We start from the raw sequence: 18,245 nt of genomic DNA on the forward strand, positions 1-18,245 counted from the left end.
TGAAGTCGCCTGGTTTGGGTTCCTTGTCTTATTAAAGTTTTATATTAATGGCCTGTCACCTAAAAATGTATGGTTAAAAATGATACATTGTCGCCTTGAACTCCGGATAAACTCATATTACAGGACATTTTATTAACTCATTTATAGTGCCTCCTGGCCTTCCACCATAACAGACTTCCTCCAGGCGTTTTCGGGGACCTGGGAAGAGGCCTGCATCAGGAGCTAGATGGGCCCATGGCAATCACGGAATTCCAGGACACACTGTGCAGATGAGGAAAGTACCATCCTCTCCCCCAGCTTTCCTAGGCGCTCCCTTTCACGGTTTCTGCTTCCACATTCCTCAATTATTTCATTGTACCTCTGGCCAGGGTAGATTGTTCCAGAAGGTGATGTCTAGGAAGCTTTTCATATATATATATATATATATATATATATATATATATATATATTTCAGAGAGAGCAAGGAAAAGGGAGAGAAATAGGAACATCCATGATGAGACAAAATCCTAGATGGGCTGCCTCCTGCATGCCCCACTCTGGGATGGAGCCCACAACCCGGGCCTGTGCTCCTGTTTCACATGTTGATGCTCAACCACTGAGCCATGCTGCCGGCAGGGCAAGGAAGCTTTTCTAATAAAATGTTCCCTAACACTCAGGCTCAACTGCGTACCCCTCCCCCGATATTCCCATGCCCACCTGTGCTCACCCCTATCACTGCAGTTACCATATTGCACTCAGCTGTTTATTAGTGTGGCTCCTGCATTGGTTATCTTTGTTCTCCAAGCACATGACACGGTACTGGGCACATAACGGGTGTCTGAGTCCATAAATGGTTCCATGATGGCATAAGCCAACGCTTATCAAGCTCAATATTGTATTGGAGGCCGTGTATCAGTGGTATATAAAGAACAGAATCCCAGAGCCTTATCTTTAGACAGTAAGAAAGTCAGAGCATTATTTTTATTTTAAAAGAGACATGAATAGATAATGAAGTGAACTATAAAATGTGTAAACATCTTTGAGTTACATCCTTAGAATTCAAGGCAAGCTATTTTGAGCTTCCCCCCTCTCCCGCCCCAATCTCTGCATAGAAGTCTGTAGAGGCTCACACTAGACCTTTCCGTCCTCACCCCATGGGATTGCTTTGGCAGTGGAGCTCAGCCAGCTGCCCCCAGGGGGTGAGTGTGCCCTGCTGGAGAAGTAGGAGTTGGCCAAATTATTGTTCTGAAAATAATAGCATCCCCAGTGAGAAGACCATATAGGAAGATTGAATGTGTGTATGTCTAAGGCTGAAGTCAGACCTAAATATTCTGATTGTATCCGGTGAATGCCCCTGGGGGAGTCCCCTTGGTGGCCACAGCTCAAATATTCTGATTCCTCAAACCTGTACGTATTTTTCTATGTTCCATAGTGTAGAATGATTAGAGAAAAACCACATTGGACATGCAAAAGTTTTAGTCAGGTAAAGCCAATTTTAGGAATTCTCTAATAATAGCTCCCCAAATTCATTTTCACTAAGTATCTGCTACTGGTTGCTTACTATGATGAAAATAAATCGAATCTCTAGATCCATGATGTTTGAAAATTCATTTCGTTATTGAACAAACATGTACTGAGGCACCGGTTATGGGTTGGGTGGCTGAGACACTGAGGATGCCACAGAGCACAGAACAGGAAACCTGCCCGCTGTCATGGCTCAGTGGTTGAGCATCAACCTGTGAACCAGGAGTTCGCAGTTCAGGGCACATGCCTGGGTTGCAGGCTCAATCCCTAGAGTGGGGCATGCAGGAGGCAACCAGTCAGTAGTAATTCATTCTCCCCCCCCCCCCCCGCCCCGAATCCATTCCGCTCTGAAATCAAGAAACCAATGAGTTTCTTCTACTCCAGTGAGGCAGAGAGAGCACACACGTCTGGCACCAGGCAGAGTGAGGAGTGGTCAAGGAAGGGGGACTCTCTGAGAAGGTGACGTTGGTGGAGGGTTTTGTTAAGAGAATATGCAGAGGACTGACTCATTGCAGGTTAGGTTAGTTGCCGAAGGAAGGCCTACAAGACTGACATGCTGTCCACACGCCTGCAAGGCCAGATCATGCGTTAGCGCCAAAGACAAATGCCCAGGCTACTCATACAGGCAGTTCAGGTCTGAGCTCCAGCACCATTAGCCCTGAACCACACGCAGTTGCAGTTGCGATGCTTAAAGGCTGATGTGCTGTCCTTTCTCAAACTCCCATTTTTAAACGAATGCTGTCTCTCTGGATGACTTCGGGCAGGAAGGTGTTGTGGGTCTGATGCTTTTCTCCTTATATTTGAGAAGGTGACTGTTTGCCGTTAGCAAACCTTTATCCCTATTAGTCTTTCCAGATCCTTGAGGAGCCTCACCTCTCACCTTACGGTGTTTGCAGCTCAGCTACTTCATTCTGAGAGTCCTGTTTTCATGTAAAAAGTGATCCTCTGTAATTATCATGATAGCTCTACAAGCCACGACTGTATGAAAAAGGAGCCTAAATGAATATTTCTCACAGAGAATATAAGAGCCTGTGATGTTATTTTAAATTTTTTTATTTTCACTTTTCTTTTTTTTAATTTATTTATTGATTTTTCAGAGCGAGAGAGAAGAAGGGGGGGAAGAGAGTGGGGAAAAAATATCAATTTGTTGTTCACTCAGTTATGCATTCATTAGTTGATTCTTGTAATTGAACTCCCAACCTTGGCATATCCAGGTGATGGTCTAACCAACTAAGCCTCCTGGCCAGGGCTTTCCCTTGGTCTTGATTTCAGCTTCAAGATGTCCTTACGTTGGTAGGAGTTGTATGGCACTGCCGCCTTTCCACCATGCCAATTCAGAACCTTCACACTTTCCTCTTTCCTAAAAATGAAAAATGCTAATGACTAACCCAACGGACAAAAGTCGATTGTCACCCCTAATCATGACATTTAGGAAAATGAAATCCATTATTTTTTTCACCAGCCAACAAAGAAAAAAAAGTCAGAAATAGAACTAGTATGGCCTGGAATATGTTTGTCTGCATATTCTCCCCTCCCCCATGGGCTCTGGATTCCATTTGCATATCTAAATTCAATCAAAGCTGGGTGTTTGAGGCACGGAATTCACAGACCTTGATGGGGGGGAAAAAAGAAATGTAGCCAGAGGCAACACTAATTGTGAAGTTTTCTATTTAAAAGTTTATCTGAGATCTAAAAATTCTTACGCTAGCATGAAGTATTTTCAAAACACTTTTATCATTACAAAAGAAAATTCACCCCTGAAGAGAAATGCTCTATTTAGCCTCATATCTGAAATAGCAGTGCCCCCTTGTGACAAGATATTTCACTATCATTCTCTCTGTATTTCATTATTCTTAGCCAGCTGTGTTGACCTCTGCAGTATAAAAATATAATGAGAGAAATAATGGGCTTTGATTTCTTTAGGACGTTTTAAATTAACATATTAAAGGGAACATGTTAATCTTCATTTAGTATTAATTAACCATTAGACTAACAATCATCAAGCAGCCACCATATTTAACACACTTTCTTAGGCTGCAGAAACATCTGTGAAAGAAATGGCCATTGGTTCTGACTGCAGCTCTCAACAAACCCATAAACAAATAGAAAGACCATCAAACACCAGGTCCAAGAAACAAACAATTGGAAAAGACACGAAATCACAGAGAATGGCACTTTCACCCAGGAAGGCGTCCTGGCGAGGAGAAAGGGCCTCTATTCCGTACCAATTCCGTGCTCAGAACCGCACAAATATTTTAACAAAGGTTAGTTGGGAAGGATATTCCTTTTGTATTATCTCATGCTTTTCTTTCCATCTATGTTCCTACTCCCTTTTTCCAGAGATGGGAGATGCAGTGTTTGCTCTGGCGTGGAGGGCAGTGGGTGAGACCGTGGTCCTGATCACCAGGTTGAAGGTTTGCTCCCTGGTCAGGGCACATCCAGGAATCAACCAATGAGCACATAGATCAGTGGAATAGAAATTGGTCCCTCTCTCTCCTCTCGCTCTCAAATCAATTTTTTAAAGATGCAGTTTTTTGTTAGAAAATTTTTATTTCTGTAAAATAACGTGAACAGGACCAATACAGTGGGATCCATGTCATGCTGGAGGCCTGCATTAAAGGAGACTTTAAACACTTAAATGTGTGCGTCAGTGTGTTTCTTTCCTCGCAGCATGCAGGCAGGTGCTGCATTTAGAAGGCCGTCGTCTCATCTGCTGAATAATTAAATTACTCTCTGATATGATCTGTATCGATCTGGAAACTCCGCGTGTTAGTGCACATGAACAATTCAAATCACAATTAGTATCGAATGCCCATTAGACAATAAGAGGAATAAGGACGTCTATCTTCCTGCTGTGCACGTTACTTTGCCAGAACTCTAGCTGATCGCAAGAGAGATTGCCCGTTCCCTGTCCCAAAGCTCTATCACTCTGCTGTCTGTGGGGCCGGGCAAGTAGCTGGACTCCAGGGCCCTGATTTGGGAACACTAAGGGGAGAGGGAAAGGAAGCGGCACCCATGAAAACTGCCAGGTCTTGCCCACCGCAGCCGGCAGTACTGTCATTTCATCCTTTCTACAATGACTGTTTTGACAACCAAATTACCATTATGAAGCAGTCTACCCGAGTAAAAGGATAGAAAAATAGGCCAAAAATTATTCCTTTCTTTACATTTTTATAATATTTTAAGCCTTATTTATTATATTTTGTTATTTTATTGTTTGCTTTCCTTCCTTTCCCTTTTAGCTCCTTGAACACCAAGCATCCATTTTTCTGTGACCTTGGGCAGGCTTAACAATACTTACCATTGGATTAACCCAGTATGTCTCAAAATTCTTGGAGCCCTTTTGTTACACTAGTGAAAAAAATGTAACTATAATTAGTCCTAAAATAATCAGGTCTCATCCTCTAAGTATTTTTGTTGGGTTTGTTTTTTTTCCACAGCAAATAGATATTTTTCAGACACAGAGTCATTTTTCTCTGAAAAAAATGTTATTGTGCAATACGGAAAAGGGTATGTTGAAATTCGCAGAGTTCAGTGATGAGAAGAGTCACATGTATGTTTGAGTCACATGCTCACTTTACATGCCTGCTGCAATCTATCTGTTAATTCCGTGCTCTGTCTACACCTGCTGCCTATCACTCTGGTACCTAAGGAGATCCTGTCATGAAATGTAATGAAAAGGTGTCCCCTCTTCTGTTCTTTGTGCTTTCTGATGTCAGCATAACTTTAACCAGCTAAAAGAAGCTAAGTATTTAAAGATTCACCTCCAGCCACTCTCTAGGTTATGGGCTTGACATAATATTTTCACTCATGGCAGCATATTGAAAACCTTGTATAATTAAAAGCAGTCATTCAAGCCCGGCCAGCATGGCTCAGTGGTTGAGCATCCACCTATGGTCATAGTTTGATTCCCTGTCAGGGCACATGCCCAGGTTGTGGGCTCAATCCCCAATGTGGGGCGTGCAGGAGGCAGCCGATCCATGATTCTCTCTCATCATTGATGTTTCTATCTCTCCTTCTCTCTTCCTCTCTGAAATCAATAAAAAAAAAAAAAAATTAAAGTAGTCATTCATAAACTTCCTACATTTTTCTGCCAGAAAATGGCAGCACCTCCAGGGCATTCCTTGTAGATGTACCGTCTAGTCTCTTAATTTTCTCAAGTTATTTCTTAATTGAAAAACAGGGGTTTGGGACCAACAAAATGACAGCCAGCCTGTCTTCCTGCTCTAATATGCCATGATTTTAGATTCGGCCCTCCTACTGCAATCATACTGTTACCAACATTAAACATGAAATCATCTAAAATTCAACAGATAATATTGAGAACTCTAATTAAACTTTCAGACACTTAATAAAAATATCGCTCTGTAATTAAAAAAAAAAGTCCACCCTGAAAACTCAACTTTTTCTTCTAGTTTTATCTGTAAAAAATAGTTGCTGCAATTTTTCCTTTTTATGTGCAGGTTTTTAATCAATTTTTAATTGATTTCTGAGAGGAAGGGAGAGGGGGAGAGAGAGAGAGAGAGAGAGAGAGAGAGAGAGAGAGAGAGAGAGAGAGAGAGAGAAAAGCATCAATGATGAGAGAGAATCATTGATCAGCTGCCTCCTACATACGGTCCCTACTGGGGATGGAGCCCACAACCCAGGCATAGGCCCTGACCAGGAAGGGAACTGTGACCTCCTGGTTCATAGGTCAATGCTCAACCCCTGAGTCATACCGGCTGGGCCAGAAGTTTCTTTTTTTTTTTAAATATCAAATGTTCAAACCTATATTCGCATCCTATATCTAGACAAACCACTTCCTTCTACACTAACTTGAAGGTATAGCAAAAGGTAATTTTAAAAGTCATATTTACTATAATTGAATGTATTCCTAGCACAGCTGCAAATCTCTTAAAGTTGTTATAGACCATGCAAAACTACTTCCTGGTGATGGCTTGTTGAACATTTAAATGGAAATCAGAGAGCCTAAGCTATCTATTTCAATTCAGCTAGCAATTCTGCAAAGCTTCAACATCTAAATGCCACAGTACTGTGAAAACACAAACTACCAAAAATTCATATACTTAAATTAAAATCAATAAAAAGCCCATTGTTTTCAAACATCTATTCATCTCCTTGTAATCATACATTTCTTTTACAAAACCTTCTTAAGCTCTACAAGGCCCATATTATGTATATTGTCTTCAAACTACGCTGATATTCTAATGGAATTTAAGCTTTAGATTTCTAAACACAGTGATGTGAAGTTGTTTGTCTCCCCCTCCAATTCTCAGATAGGAGGTCTCCCTGTACACCCACCACTCCACTGGTACTGCCCAGGTCACCATGGCAAGGTTGTCAGTTGTCTATGCAGTCTTTCCGCCCCTATGTGTCACATGAGTCTTTTCCTTATTTTAGCTCCATTGTTTTTGTTACAGTACTTCCTAGTTCTGGGCTCCATAGCCATTTCTTACCCCTAGTATTAGCTCCTTTCCCATGCTTTCACTCCCACTTTTTCATCTCCTTTTCCTCTCTTTCTTCTCTCCTCTCTTCACTCTACAAATATAAGGGAAACTCCACTATGGCTCAGCTACCACTTATATAGTGAAAACTCAAATAGCTAATACATGTATTGAAGCCGAATACATGGATACGGCAAAGGTTTTTCTTATTAAGCCTGAATCTATATCAGTGATGGCGAACCTTTTGAGCTCGGTGTGTCAGCATTTTGAAAAACCCTAACTTAACTCTGGTGCCGTGTCACATAGAGAAATTTTTTGATATTTGCAACCATAGTAAAACAAAGATTTATATTTTTGATATTTATTTTATATGTTTAAATGCCATTTAACAAAGAAAAATCAACCAAAAAAATGAGTTCGCGTGTCACCTCTGACACGCATGTCATAGGTTCGCCATCACTGATCTACATGTCTGCCTGCCCATTGAATTTCATTACCTTCAGATTTCCTATTTCTTCATGATTCAGCCTTGTTTGGTTATGTTTCTAGAAGTTTATTAATTTATTCTGAGTTACCCAACTTGTGGTCATATAATTGTTCACTGTAGTCTTTAATGACTCTCTATTTTGTAGTATCAGTTGTAATGCCTTCTCTTTCATTTATGCTTTTATTTGTTTAAGTTTTCTCTCGTCTTCTCTTAGCTCAAAGTTTGTCAATTTTGTTTTGTTTCAGAAAACCAGCTCATAGTTTCATTGATTTATTTGTATTGTTTTCCTAGTCTTTATTTTAGTTATTTTTTGCCCAGATCTTTATTATTTTCTTTCTCCTTACTTTGGGCTTAATTTGATCTTTTTCTAGTTCCTCAGGTGTAAAGTTATATTGTTTATTTGAGATATTTCTTGTTTTAATGTACATGTTTATTGCTATACTTTCCCTCAAAATTGCTTTTGCTGCACCATATAAGTTTTGGTATGTTTGTGTTTCCATTTTCACTTGTTTCAGGGTATTTTTTGATATATTCTTTGATTTCTCCTCTGACCCACTGGAATATGGAACCAAAAAGATCTCAAATATCCAAACCAATCTTGAGAAAGAAGAGCAAAGCTGGAGTCATCACATTTCCTGATTTCACACGACATTACAAAGCTATACTAATTAAAACCGAATGGCACGCGCATAAAAATAGGCACATAGAGCACTGAGATAGAGGAGAAAACCCAGAAATGAGCACACACATATACAGTCAATTAATCTTTGACTCAGTTGCCAGGAACACACGATGGGAAGAAGATGGTCAATAATGGTGTCCAAACACCTGATATCCACATGCAAAAGAATGAAACTGGGCCCCTATGTTTCAGAATCCACAGCAATTAATTCGAAGCGGATCAAAGGCTTAAATGCAAGACCCGAAACGACAAAATAGGAAGGAAAACAGGAAGAGGCTCCTTGTCCTCAGCCTCAGCGATGGGTTATTTGGGCGGTAACACCAGGAACAGATGCGGCAAAGTCAAAAATAGCTTCTGCTCAGCAAGGAAGCAGTCAATAAAAGGAAAACTCAACCTGCAGGATGGGAGACGGTATTTGCAAGCCATATATCTGATAAGGGGTAAATCTCACAAATATATAAGGGACTCTTAAAACTCAGTGTCATAAGAAATAATAAATTCATTGAAAAATGGGCAAAGACCTGAATAAACATCCAAAGAAGATATCCACATGGCCACCAGGTTCATGAAAAAGTGCTCCACATCACGAAGCATTAGGAAGAGGCGAATCTAAACCACAGCGAGAGCTCAGGTAGCATGGGAGGTGGAAGATTTAAGATACATAGGTATTGGACTAATCATGAAGATTTGTCCTCCTAATGGCATTTTTTTTCTTTTATGAGCTTTTCTCAAATTACCTATTTCTTTCAATAGATAACGTAAAATTCTATGAATGCAATAATAACTTTTGAAAATATTTTTCTAAGCTGTCTGAACTATTTTCCCCCTTAGAAACCTTGCCAGTTCCTCATGTAAAGTTTTTCCTCCAAAATCTCTGGAATGATGAGAATGCAGCCTTCCCTGCCCCGTGCCTGGGCTCACCTCACCCAATTATAGTGAATGTGTTTTCCTAGCCTCTTGGGCTGTCCCTAACATATGGGTTCACATGGCACAGTGCTCATCTTTGAACAATAAAAATTGAGGACAGGGGTGACAGGAAAGCTCACCCTAATTGGCAATCTGTCAGCATTTCTCTGAGTGACATGCAGTGACAAACTTGGCAGCAATGCGAGCCTGGGCACACCTGACCTCGCGGCACCCAGAGCATCCACGGACCAGTGATGAGTTAACTCTATGAACAGCTGGCATCCCCAGAGTAAATCTCTTTTTCTTAAAGGTGCCATTTTAATTTATTTTCTAAATATATTTTTCTTGATTTCAGAGAGGAAGGGAGAGGGAGAGAGATAGAGATATCAATGATGAGAGAGAATCATGGATCGGCTGCCTCTTGCACACCCCCTACTGGAGTTGAGCCGCAACCCAGGCATGTGCCCTGACCAGGAATTGAACTGTAACCTCCTGGTTCATAGGTTGATGCTCAACCACTGAGCCACACCAGCTGGGTTAGGTGCTATTTTTAAAGTTCAAAGTTCATGTATTAAAATGCAGCTTGGACTTTAATCATCTACCAAGGATGAGCTCAAGGATATCAACCTCTTCCAAAACCTAACCTGACTTCAACTAACTTGATGGCATGCAGCAGATCAGAAACAACAGATACTTCCTGGCACCTCCTTCAATTTGTGCCTCAAGTTCTAAAAGATTTCAGAAAATCTCTTGATTTGGGGATGGACCAGGACCCACACCAGGGCCTCCATATCGGCCTGCGCACTTCCTTCTGCATCAAAGCCCACAGGGAGCCTGCCCTCCTGCAGGGGTGCCTGTTTCTTCCAGGCGCCTCCATGCAGACCGAGCCGCTCAGCAAAACCCGCTCTGGACACTGTGTTGGTCGTGCTGTAGAACACATGTTTCTCCAAAACTTCAAGGTGCAATGGCCCCCAGACCACCAGGGTTTTCCAAAGTGTGTTTCACAAGGTAGGGAGGCCACAGCTGGATCACCTCCAGTAGTCAGCAAACTGCGGCTCGCGAGCCACATGCGGCTCTTGGGCCCCTTGAGTGTGGCTCTTCCACAAAATACCGACTTCTGCACATGGGCACGAAGTTTCAATCGCACTGTACATGCGCACCCACACGTGGTATTTTGTGGAAGAGCCACACTCAAGGGGCCAGAGAGCCACATGTGGCTCGCGAGCCGCAGTTTGCTGACCACTGGCCCAAGGCTAACCGAAGATGGAAGATGCCACAGGCAGGTTAGCCTGTGCTAGTGGCTTCAGAAAACCTGAAACAAGGGAAAACTGCATTTTGGAAACATTTATATTTTTTTAAAGATCAACATTAAAATATCATAATGCAAAGCTCAGAACTTGGTTAGAGTTTCTTGCATTTGTATGCAATTTAGTTTTTGTGGGGTTTTTTTTAAATCCTCACCCGAGGACATGTTTTTCATTGACTTCAGAGAGAGGAGAAGGGGGAGAAAGAGAAACATCGGTCGGTTGTTGACCGGTAATCAAACCTGCAACCTTTAAGTGGACAGGACGATGGCCCAACCCACTGAGCCATACCGGCCAGGGCTAGTATTTTTTAAAAATTATTTTATTGGGGAATGTGGGTTCCAAGTGGATTTTAGTAATTAATGACTCTAAAGGTTTGAATCTAGCACTGACTTTGGCACTCTCATTCAGGTGACCTTCAATATTTAAAAATAAATGTAAACTGAAAAATAAGGATTCTCCTGGGGTTTTTTATAAGCGAAATCTATTCTGAACCACCCCCACCCACTGTAGATATTATGCATTGATTTCTAAATATAGAAGGCAGCAATGAGCACCATAACTCATCCTTCACTCTGTGCATGTTCTGTTCCCCGTGCTCCCAATAAGGCTTTATTAGTTAAATCTAAATTTACTGCTTTCAATATATGTCTTCACAAGCATTTCTCATCCTGAGCCATGCATTATAACATTACATAGACGATCGTCTTTCCTCTTCTGAAAGTTACATTATAATTTTTTTATTTGCTTGGCATTTAGAAACAGTCCATTCCCCAAACCTGCATCCGTTTTCTAGAATGCTTTTTAATCAAATCTTCCCGTGGTCAAGCCCCTCAGACAATACATCAGCTTATTTTTCTAAAATGACCTTTCTCACAGATCCCACTCATGTCTTCATCTGATGTTTCCTGGTTTCTCCCCAGCCTATGGGATCCTGCTGTCCTTGGACTTGGTCATTATTCCAAGTCGCGTTCCCGTCTCTTCTGGATGGCATTCTCTCGTCTCTGAAACCTTATTTTCCTCCACCTGGAGTTACTTATTTGGGCTTAAAAAAAAGAAGAGACACACGGGAGTTACATATTTTTAGGTTTCTGCACGGGATAAACATTGATTCTTCCCCACAAATTATGGCTGCAAGTGTGGTTGCCCGGAAAATTCCAAGTTGGAAAAAGTTGTCCTGGGGATGTTTCCAATATTGCTCCATTGTGCTGGAGCTCCCAGTGATACTGCTCATTGGTTTTCTAATAACAGCTGACATGAACTTAGTGCTTCCTACGTTCCAAGCCCTGCATTGGCCTCCTGGTCCCTCCTAGCAAGCTTATGAATAGGTCATACTATCCTTGATGACAGAGGACACTGCGGTCCAAAGAAATCAAGACGTTTGTCTCGGGTTACGTAGCCAATCAGTTGTATAGCCAGAATCTAGATCCATCCGCGCTCCGTCGACTGCCTGCCATTGGCTCTCTGGTTGTAAACTTTTCATTTAAAACATTTTTCCCCTCTGGTGCTAATAGTATTTTGATCCAGGAGATGAGAACAAGTCATTCTCTTCCTATGGAAGTGTTTATCACGCCTCTTTTCCTTTCCGTTTTCTGAAATATTAGTGATATTCATTACTTCCAACATATCAATTTTAGGCCTCTGCCCTCATCCTTGAGCTCATACCTGCCTCTTTTCTGTCTTCCCTAGAGCCTCTTCAAAAATCATCAAAATTAGATGTTGGAATTCCTGGAATAATATTCTTATCTACCTATTTTCTCCCTCTTGCCTTTTCCTCTATTTTCTGGAAGATTTCCTCAATTTTACATTCCAACATTCCTACAGAATTCTTATTTCAGTTATCACAGTTTTAATTTCAAGAAACCCATTCATGTATAAATATATTTCCATTTTCATTAAGTGTTCTAAAAAAAATTAGGATTGTTTTTATAGTTCCAATGTATAATTCTACTAGGTTTATTCTTAGGTATCTTACAGTTTTGTTGTTTATTGTAAATTATATTTTTTGAATTACTTTTTCCAATGATTTGAGGTGGTTTTAAAGAACACTATGGATTTTGTGTTGCTGGAATTTTATGTTCCTCTCTTGTTTACTTTCCTTTCCTTGTTGAATAATTACTTCACATGGGCCATAGGTACTTTCCTTTCTGATTCTTACTCATTTTAATTTTGAGTAGGTCTGTTACTCCCCCTAACACTTTGTGTGTGTGCTGAGTGTGAGGAGGCCTGTGAGCTGGGACGGCTGTGTTTGGTGTATATTGCCTCAGTAGACTTTTTTCTTCTAAACTTCCGTGTCTGCTCTCAGATCATTTATTTTCGTCGTAGTACCTTTGCCTATCTCTCACATCTTTTCAGAATGAGCTGAAAATCAGATGACTCGTTAATGAAGCGTTTGGGGTTGTAAGTTCCCTCCATGGCGTCAGGGGTACATTTTATTCCCTCCTGGGAACACACAGCGTGAGACTATCAGCTCAGACACAGCGAAGCAGAGACTCATCCCCGCATCAACCTTTCGCTCACGATTTGAAGGCTACTGTCAATCAAGAGGCTCAGAGACAGTAGGCAAAGGCCTGTGTTGTCAGCAGCAGCCCCAGAGGGCCCGCCTTCCTGTGTGAGCAGGAGCGTCTGCCTCCCGACAGTGGCTGGGGCCTCCGAGGAAGGTCTGTGGGTTGCCTCACACGATAGGAACACAAGATAGAAAACGCATCCATTTCAAAAATCAGAGAGCTGAAGAACTTAGGAGATGGCTGCCGTGCCTCATAGAGTCTAGCAGGGGTGGGCAAACTTTTTGACTCGAGGGCCACAATGGGTTCCTAAACTGGACCGGAGGGCCAGAACAAAAGCATGGATGGAGTGTTTGTGTGAACTAATACATATTAACACTGCTGCTGGTGAAGGAGCGGAGGGGAGAGCAAGAGAACCCTCCGCTCTTTCGGCTCCGCGGGCCGGATAGAACAGCCAAACGGGCCGTAGTTTGCCCACGGCTGGCTAGGGTCTATTTGTTATAGGTAACCCTTAGCCAGGGACACGCTACAAAAGGCATTTCAGCCCAGCCGGTGTGGCTCAGTGATTGAGTGTTAACCTGTGAACACCTAGAGGTCACCCTTCAATTCCCATGTCAGGGCTCATGCCCAGGTTGTAGGCTCAATCCCCAGTGGGGGGTGTGCAGGAGGCAGCTGATCAGTGATTCTCTCTTATCATTGATGTTTCTATTTCCCTCTCCCTCTCCTTCCTCTCTGATTTTATATATATATATATATATATATATATATATATATATATATATATATGGCATTTCAGACATAAGGTTGTTTCCTCCTCCCACACCAGGATTCCCTTGCCCCAGAAGTCCAGCCAGCAGGGAGACTAGACCAAGTCCCCTACCTTGGCCTGTGCAGCGCAATGAAACGAAGTGCAGTGAGATGAGGTATGACTATTCTCTTTTGGATGGGCAGAGCAAATCTTGAGCAGTGCAACATTTGTCAGAAAAGAGAAGAGAGAAAAAGAAATATCTCAGGCAAATTAAATTACAGAGGGGATTGGCACTGAAAGAAGGCAGGAGCCCAAGATGGAACTTGCCTAGAATTCCTACAGTAACACCAATGCTTAGCGAATGGACCGCTAGGAAACAGGTTCCATATTACCTCTCTTTGTTTCTCGAAAAGGATTCTTCTCTAGCGAAGTCCCCACATCCCTCTTCAATTTCAATCTGACCTTTATTTCGAGGTTAACAGGTATTCATAATACAGACAACCAAAGGATATCAGCTACAATAAGTCACTAAACAGAAAGAAGGCAATTCCACAGCCTCTATTCCATTAGGACCCAAATCTGACAAGGGCCCCAGATCTGACCAGGTGTAAGATTTGTACCCTTTACCTCATTCAGTGCACTGTTGTGCCATAGGGCATCAGAGGGAGACCCTGAGTGACACAGTTTTCCAGTAACATCTTTCCTGAGGTGGTTTCCTTTCCCATGGGATCTCATAAGAACAAATTTCAGAAATGAAAGATTTTACCATAGAAAGCAGCGTCATTGTGGAAGGCTTTGGGTTCAGAGAAGTTTTCCAGTGCCAGTAATGAGCACAGTATTGAATTAAAGTATATTTCAAAATATACGCATCCATGCATTTAAATACTCTCATAATTGCATTGCTAACCTACCAAGTACCTTGAGCTGACTAAGTAAGGTAAGTCAATTCCCGGTAGAATTACTGATACGCAGGTAGAGTAGGGGTCTCAGACCGGGGCTAGGTGCTAAAGTGAGGCCAATGTCAGCAATCCCACAAAGCCAACAAGGAAGCCAAGACTCGGTCTGCTGGCTGAAAGGGTTCTGACAGCTCTCACTTCTGCTGGTGAGTGTGGGTCCGTTGAAGGGGGAACGCTCTTTGTGATGAGTTTGGAAGGAAAGATTGGAGACATGCAGCCCAGCTCCTCCTCTTCCTGCTGGCCCTGGCTTCTTCTTGAGAACAATATCAAGCTTTTTCTTTTTTTTCTGAAGAGTTTCTGCCCCTGTTCAGGGAAGCCCTGCCCCAATTTAGGCTGCTGAGTGGGAATGTGGAATTCTTAGATTCACCATTAGGAATGCCACTTGCCCATTGGTACAAACTGTATTTTCCTAGATAGGCTTTTTAGTAAAGGCGATATTTTGGTTTCTATCTTCATTATTCTTTTGTTTGCTTTTTCAATTAGCTTGACCCCAGGACCCAGAAAAAAATGTATTATGTATATTGGGAGATCTCTAGCCTGCACACTAAAAATGTTTTCATATAGTACCTCTAAAATGAAATATCTCTAAAACTGTGTTTTTCCAAAAACACTTTCTTTCTCAGAAAACGTTTTACTGAGATATAATTTCCTTTCTTTCTTTCTTTCTTTTAGTTGTTGTGTGGCATGGATACACATTTCTTCATTGGTTTGGTACCTTTTGGAAAAAAAGGCACAAAATACTTTGTACCAAATGATGCTTTTTTCTCTCCATGAAAATGTTAAAAAGTCTATCTTCATTGAAAGAGAATTTTGCAGGACATACTTCTATAGTTTAATTTTAAAATGCATGAATACTCATTGTGATATAGAAAAACATTTTATATCTGAACTTCCTCCTACTAAAACCATCAGCACCTGGCAGATTGAGGCACTTGGTTTAATCTCATCCTGTGCTTGTGTTGTCACTTGACTGACAGTTAAATCAGGGGGTAGTTCCATTATTTCCATCCCCAATTATATAAAAATAGTGAGCGGGAAGCAAGTTGTCATTCCCAGTCAGTTATTTCAACATGACAATAGGAGCCTGGCATGGGGACTGGCAGGACAGGCCCGCCCTCAGAACTGGCGGGATGATTGGCAGACCTGTGTGCTGAGCGGACCCCAGTAGAACCAGTGCCATTGCAGCTACACAGCGGGGGGCGGGGAGCGGAAGAGAAAAAACCATAAAGGTAATTGCACTGAAGCGTCATTAACTAACTCTGTCTTAATAGCAGCATCAGGAACGATAGTCGCTGGCTTCTCCCCGCGGTTACACATGCTTATCTTGCATAGAGAGTAATAACCTTTCTCTTCAGGAGTGCCCTCGCTGGAGTCCATACGTCCAACCTCACTGGAGAGTTTCATTCTACCTCTGCAGCCTCCTTTCCGGTAGTATTCCATACGCCCTCTGCAGCCTCACCGATCCAGCCATCAGTGCTCCACTCCACAGCCTCCTTCTTTCCTCGGTGCCTTGTCATCATCGTTTTTTCTTCTGGGCTACTCCTTCCTCCTCCCCGTCCTCACAAATCCTCCTCATCCCCAGCGAGGCCTTCCTTCCCCACAAATCTTTCTCAGAGCCTCTCAGACCTGTCTCCTTTGAAATCAAACCACTTATTATCCATCCTACTTTGCATCATGTTACTTCCCTGTATGTTCTAGTTAATGTGTCCTACAGCTCTGTCTTGTTTTCCCCACTCTACCTGGTACTTAAGCATGGGTAACATGTTCTGAAGTACCTCCGAGAGTGCTTGGACACATAATAAGTACACGTTGGCTTGATCAGTGCTCATTTTTATTGGAACACACTTAATCTTTTTACTTGTGGCCACAGAACACGGATAAGATCAAAACATACAAAGCTGAGACTGAAATTTCTGATTGTGGCATCCCTAGACCCAAAACTGAATTAGGTCCTATGAGCTAGAACTGAATTGGAAACACTAAAGCCAAGAGGAATTTTCTTTTTCCTTTTTTTTAATCCTGAGCCAAGGATATGTTTTTATTGATTTGAGGAAGACAGAGAGAGAGAGAAACAGAGAAACATCAATGTGAGAGAGACTCAAGGAACCGCCCAGACTGGGGGTGGGGATCAAACCTGCAACCAGGTACATGCCCTTGACCAGGAATTGAACCTCTGACCCTTCTTTGCACAGGCAGATGCTCTAACCACCGAACACACTGGCCATGGCCAAGTGGGGTTTTCTGTTAACTTTCAGCTAATGGCACACAGGTTGAACCTGGCAAGATTTCAAATTACAGTAGACTGTTGCCTTCTGCTCCAGGCCCAAGACTTTGTGGTTCTTGGGAGAAATATTGAATTGCTAGCCCTCAGCATTAGGGTAAGAGACACATCTTGACTGAGGACATGAAGTATGCATGTAACCAGCAACAGCAGTTCATATGTGATATACACAGTTCCTCACTTAATACACCAAACTGAAAAAGGAGTTGTCATTTCCATTTACACCTGAGGAAACCGAGGTGCGGAGAGGTGCTCCACAAAAGGCCATGGATTGAATTGATCATGAAAATATCATTGTTTCTTGACTAGAAAATGCCTTTAAAAGTATAGGAAAATAGTGAGCTGGTCTTGGCAGATATGCAGTTATAGGGAAATAATAAATATCACCTTTTACTCTAGCGTAAGTGGTGCTCTTTGTACCCAAATCCTTTCAGCACACCCAGTTCTACCTAAAAACAGATTATGTAAGTGGCCCTGAGCCACACTTCTCTCTTTTTTTCTTTTCCCAGAATTTATGTTCAAGGACAAAAAGAGCAAACAGGCTGTATTTGCCCATCTGTTCAATTTCTTGTGAAAGACCTTTAAAGGTATTTTAGTATATCACTTTTCTTCTGTTTTTTCAAAGTATTGTGTGTTTTTTTAATTAGAGTTCTTACATGATTTCTTCTAAAACCTTGTGATTTTTCTGCAACAAATTGTATGCTACATTTAAGATATCTAGATTTCCCCCTTTATATCTAGTTTTTTATTGAAGACAAAAGCTTTGTTATATAGTTTGAAACAAGGAAGCGTGAGGTCTCTAGTTTTGTCTGTCTTTCTCAAGTTTGCTTTGACTATTCTGGATCTTTTTTGGTTCCATAGGATTTTAGGATTTTTTTTCTATTTCTGTGAAAAATGCCACTGGATTTTAATAGGGACCATATTGAATCCTGGATCATTTTGGATAGTGTGGATATTTTTTAATAATATTAATTCTTCCAATGCAAGAACACATGATACCTTTCCATTTACTTGTGTCTTCTTCAATTTCTGTGATGTGTGTCTTACAGTTTCAGTGTATAACTCTTTCATCTCTTTGGTTAAATTTATTCCTCAGTATTTTTATTTTATTATGCTATAGTGAATGGGATTGCTTTCTGAATTTCTTATTCGGATAATTCATTGTTAGTGTACAGAAACACAACTGACTTTTGCATGTTGATTTTGTATCTTGCTGCTTAACCTGAATTTTATTAGTAGCTCTAACACTCTTATGGTGGAGACTTTAGGAATTTCCATTATGAGATCATGTCATCTGGAACCAGAGACAATTTTACTTCTCCCATTCTGATTTGGGTGCCTTTTATTGCGTTGTCTTGCCTAATTGATCTTGCTAGAATTTCCAGTATTGTGGTAAGTAGAAGTGGTGAGTGAAGGGACACTTTCCTAAT

At 41.5% G+C, this 18,245-nt stretch overlaps 1 protein-coding gene across 1 annotated transcript in view; it reads right to left on the reverse strand.

Moving 5' to 3' along the window:
• Positions 1–11,130: 11,130 nt before the first annotated feature.
• Positions 11,131–18,245, reverse strand: part of LOC118672854 (pancreatic alpha-amylase) — a 30,316-nt gene continuing 23,201 nt past the window's right edge. Inside the window, exon 11 of the mRNA XM_036342800.1 lies at positions 11,131–11,371. Within this exon, the coding sequence (XP_036198693.1) occupies positions 11,359–11,371 (13 nt within the window). The 3' untranslated portion in view covers positions 11,131–11,358. The remainder of the gene's footprint in view (positions 11,372–18,245) is intronic.

This window comes from Myotis myotis, unplaced genomic scaffold (assembly GCF_014108235.1).
Source record: "Myotis myotis isolate mMyoMyo1 unplaced genomic scaffold, mMyoMyo1.p scaffold_m19_p_18, whole genome shotgun sequence".
NCBI classification, from domain to species: domain Eukaryota; kingdom Metazoa; phylum Chordata; class Mammalia; order Chiroptera; family Vespertilionidae; genus Myotis; species Myotis myotis.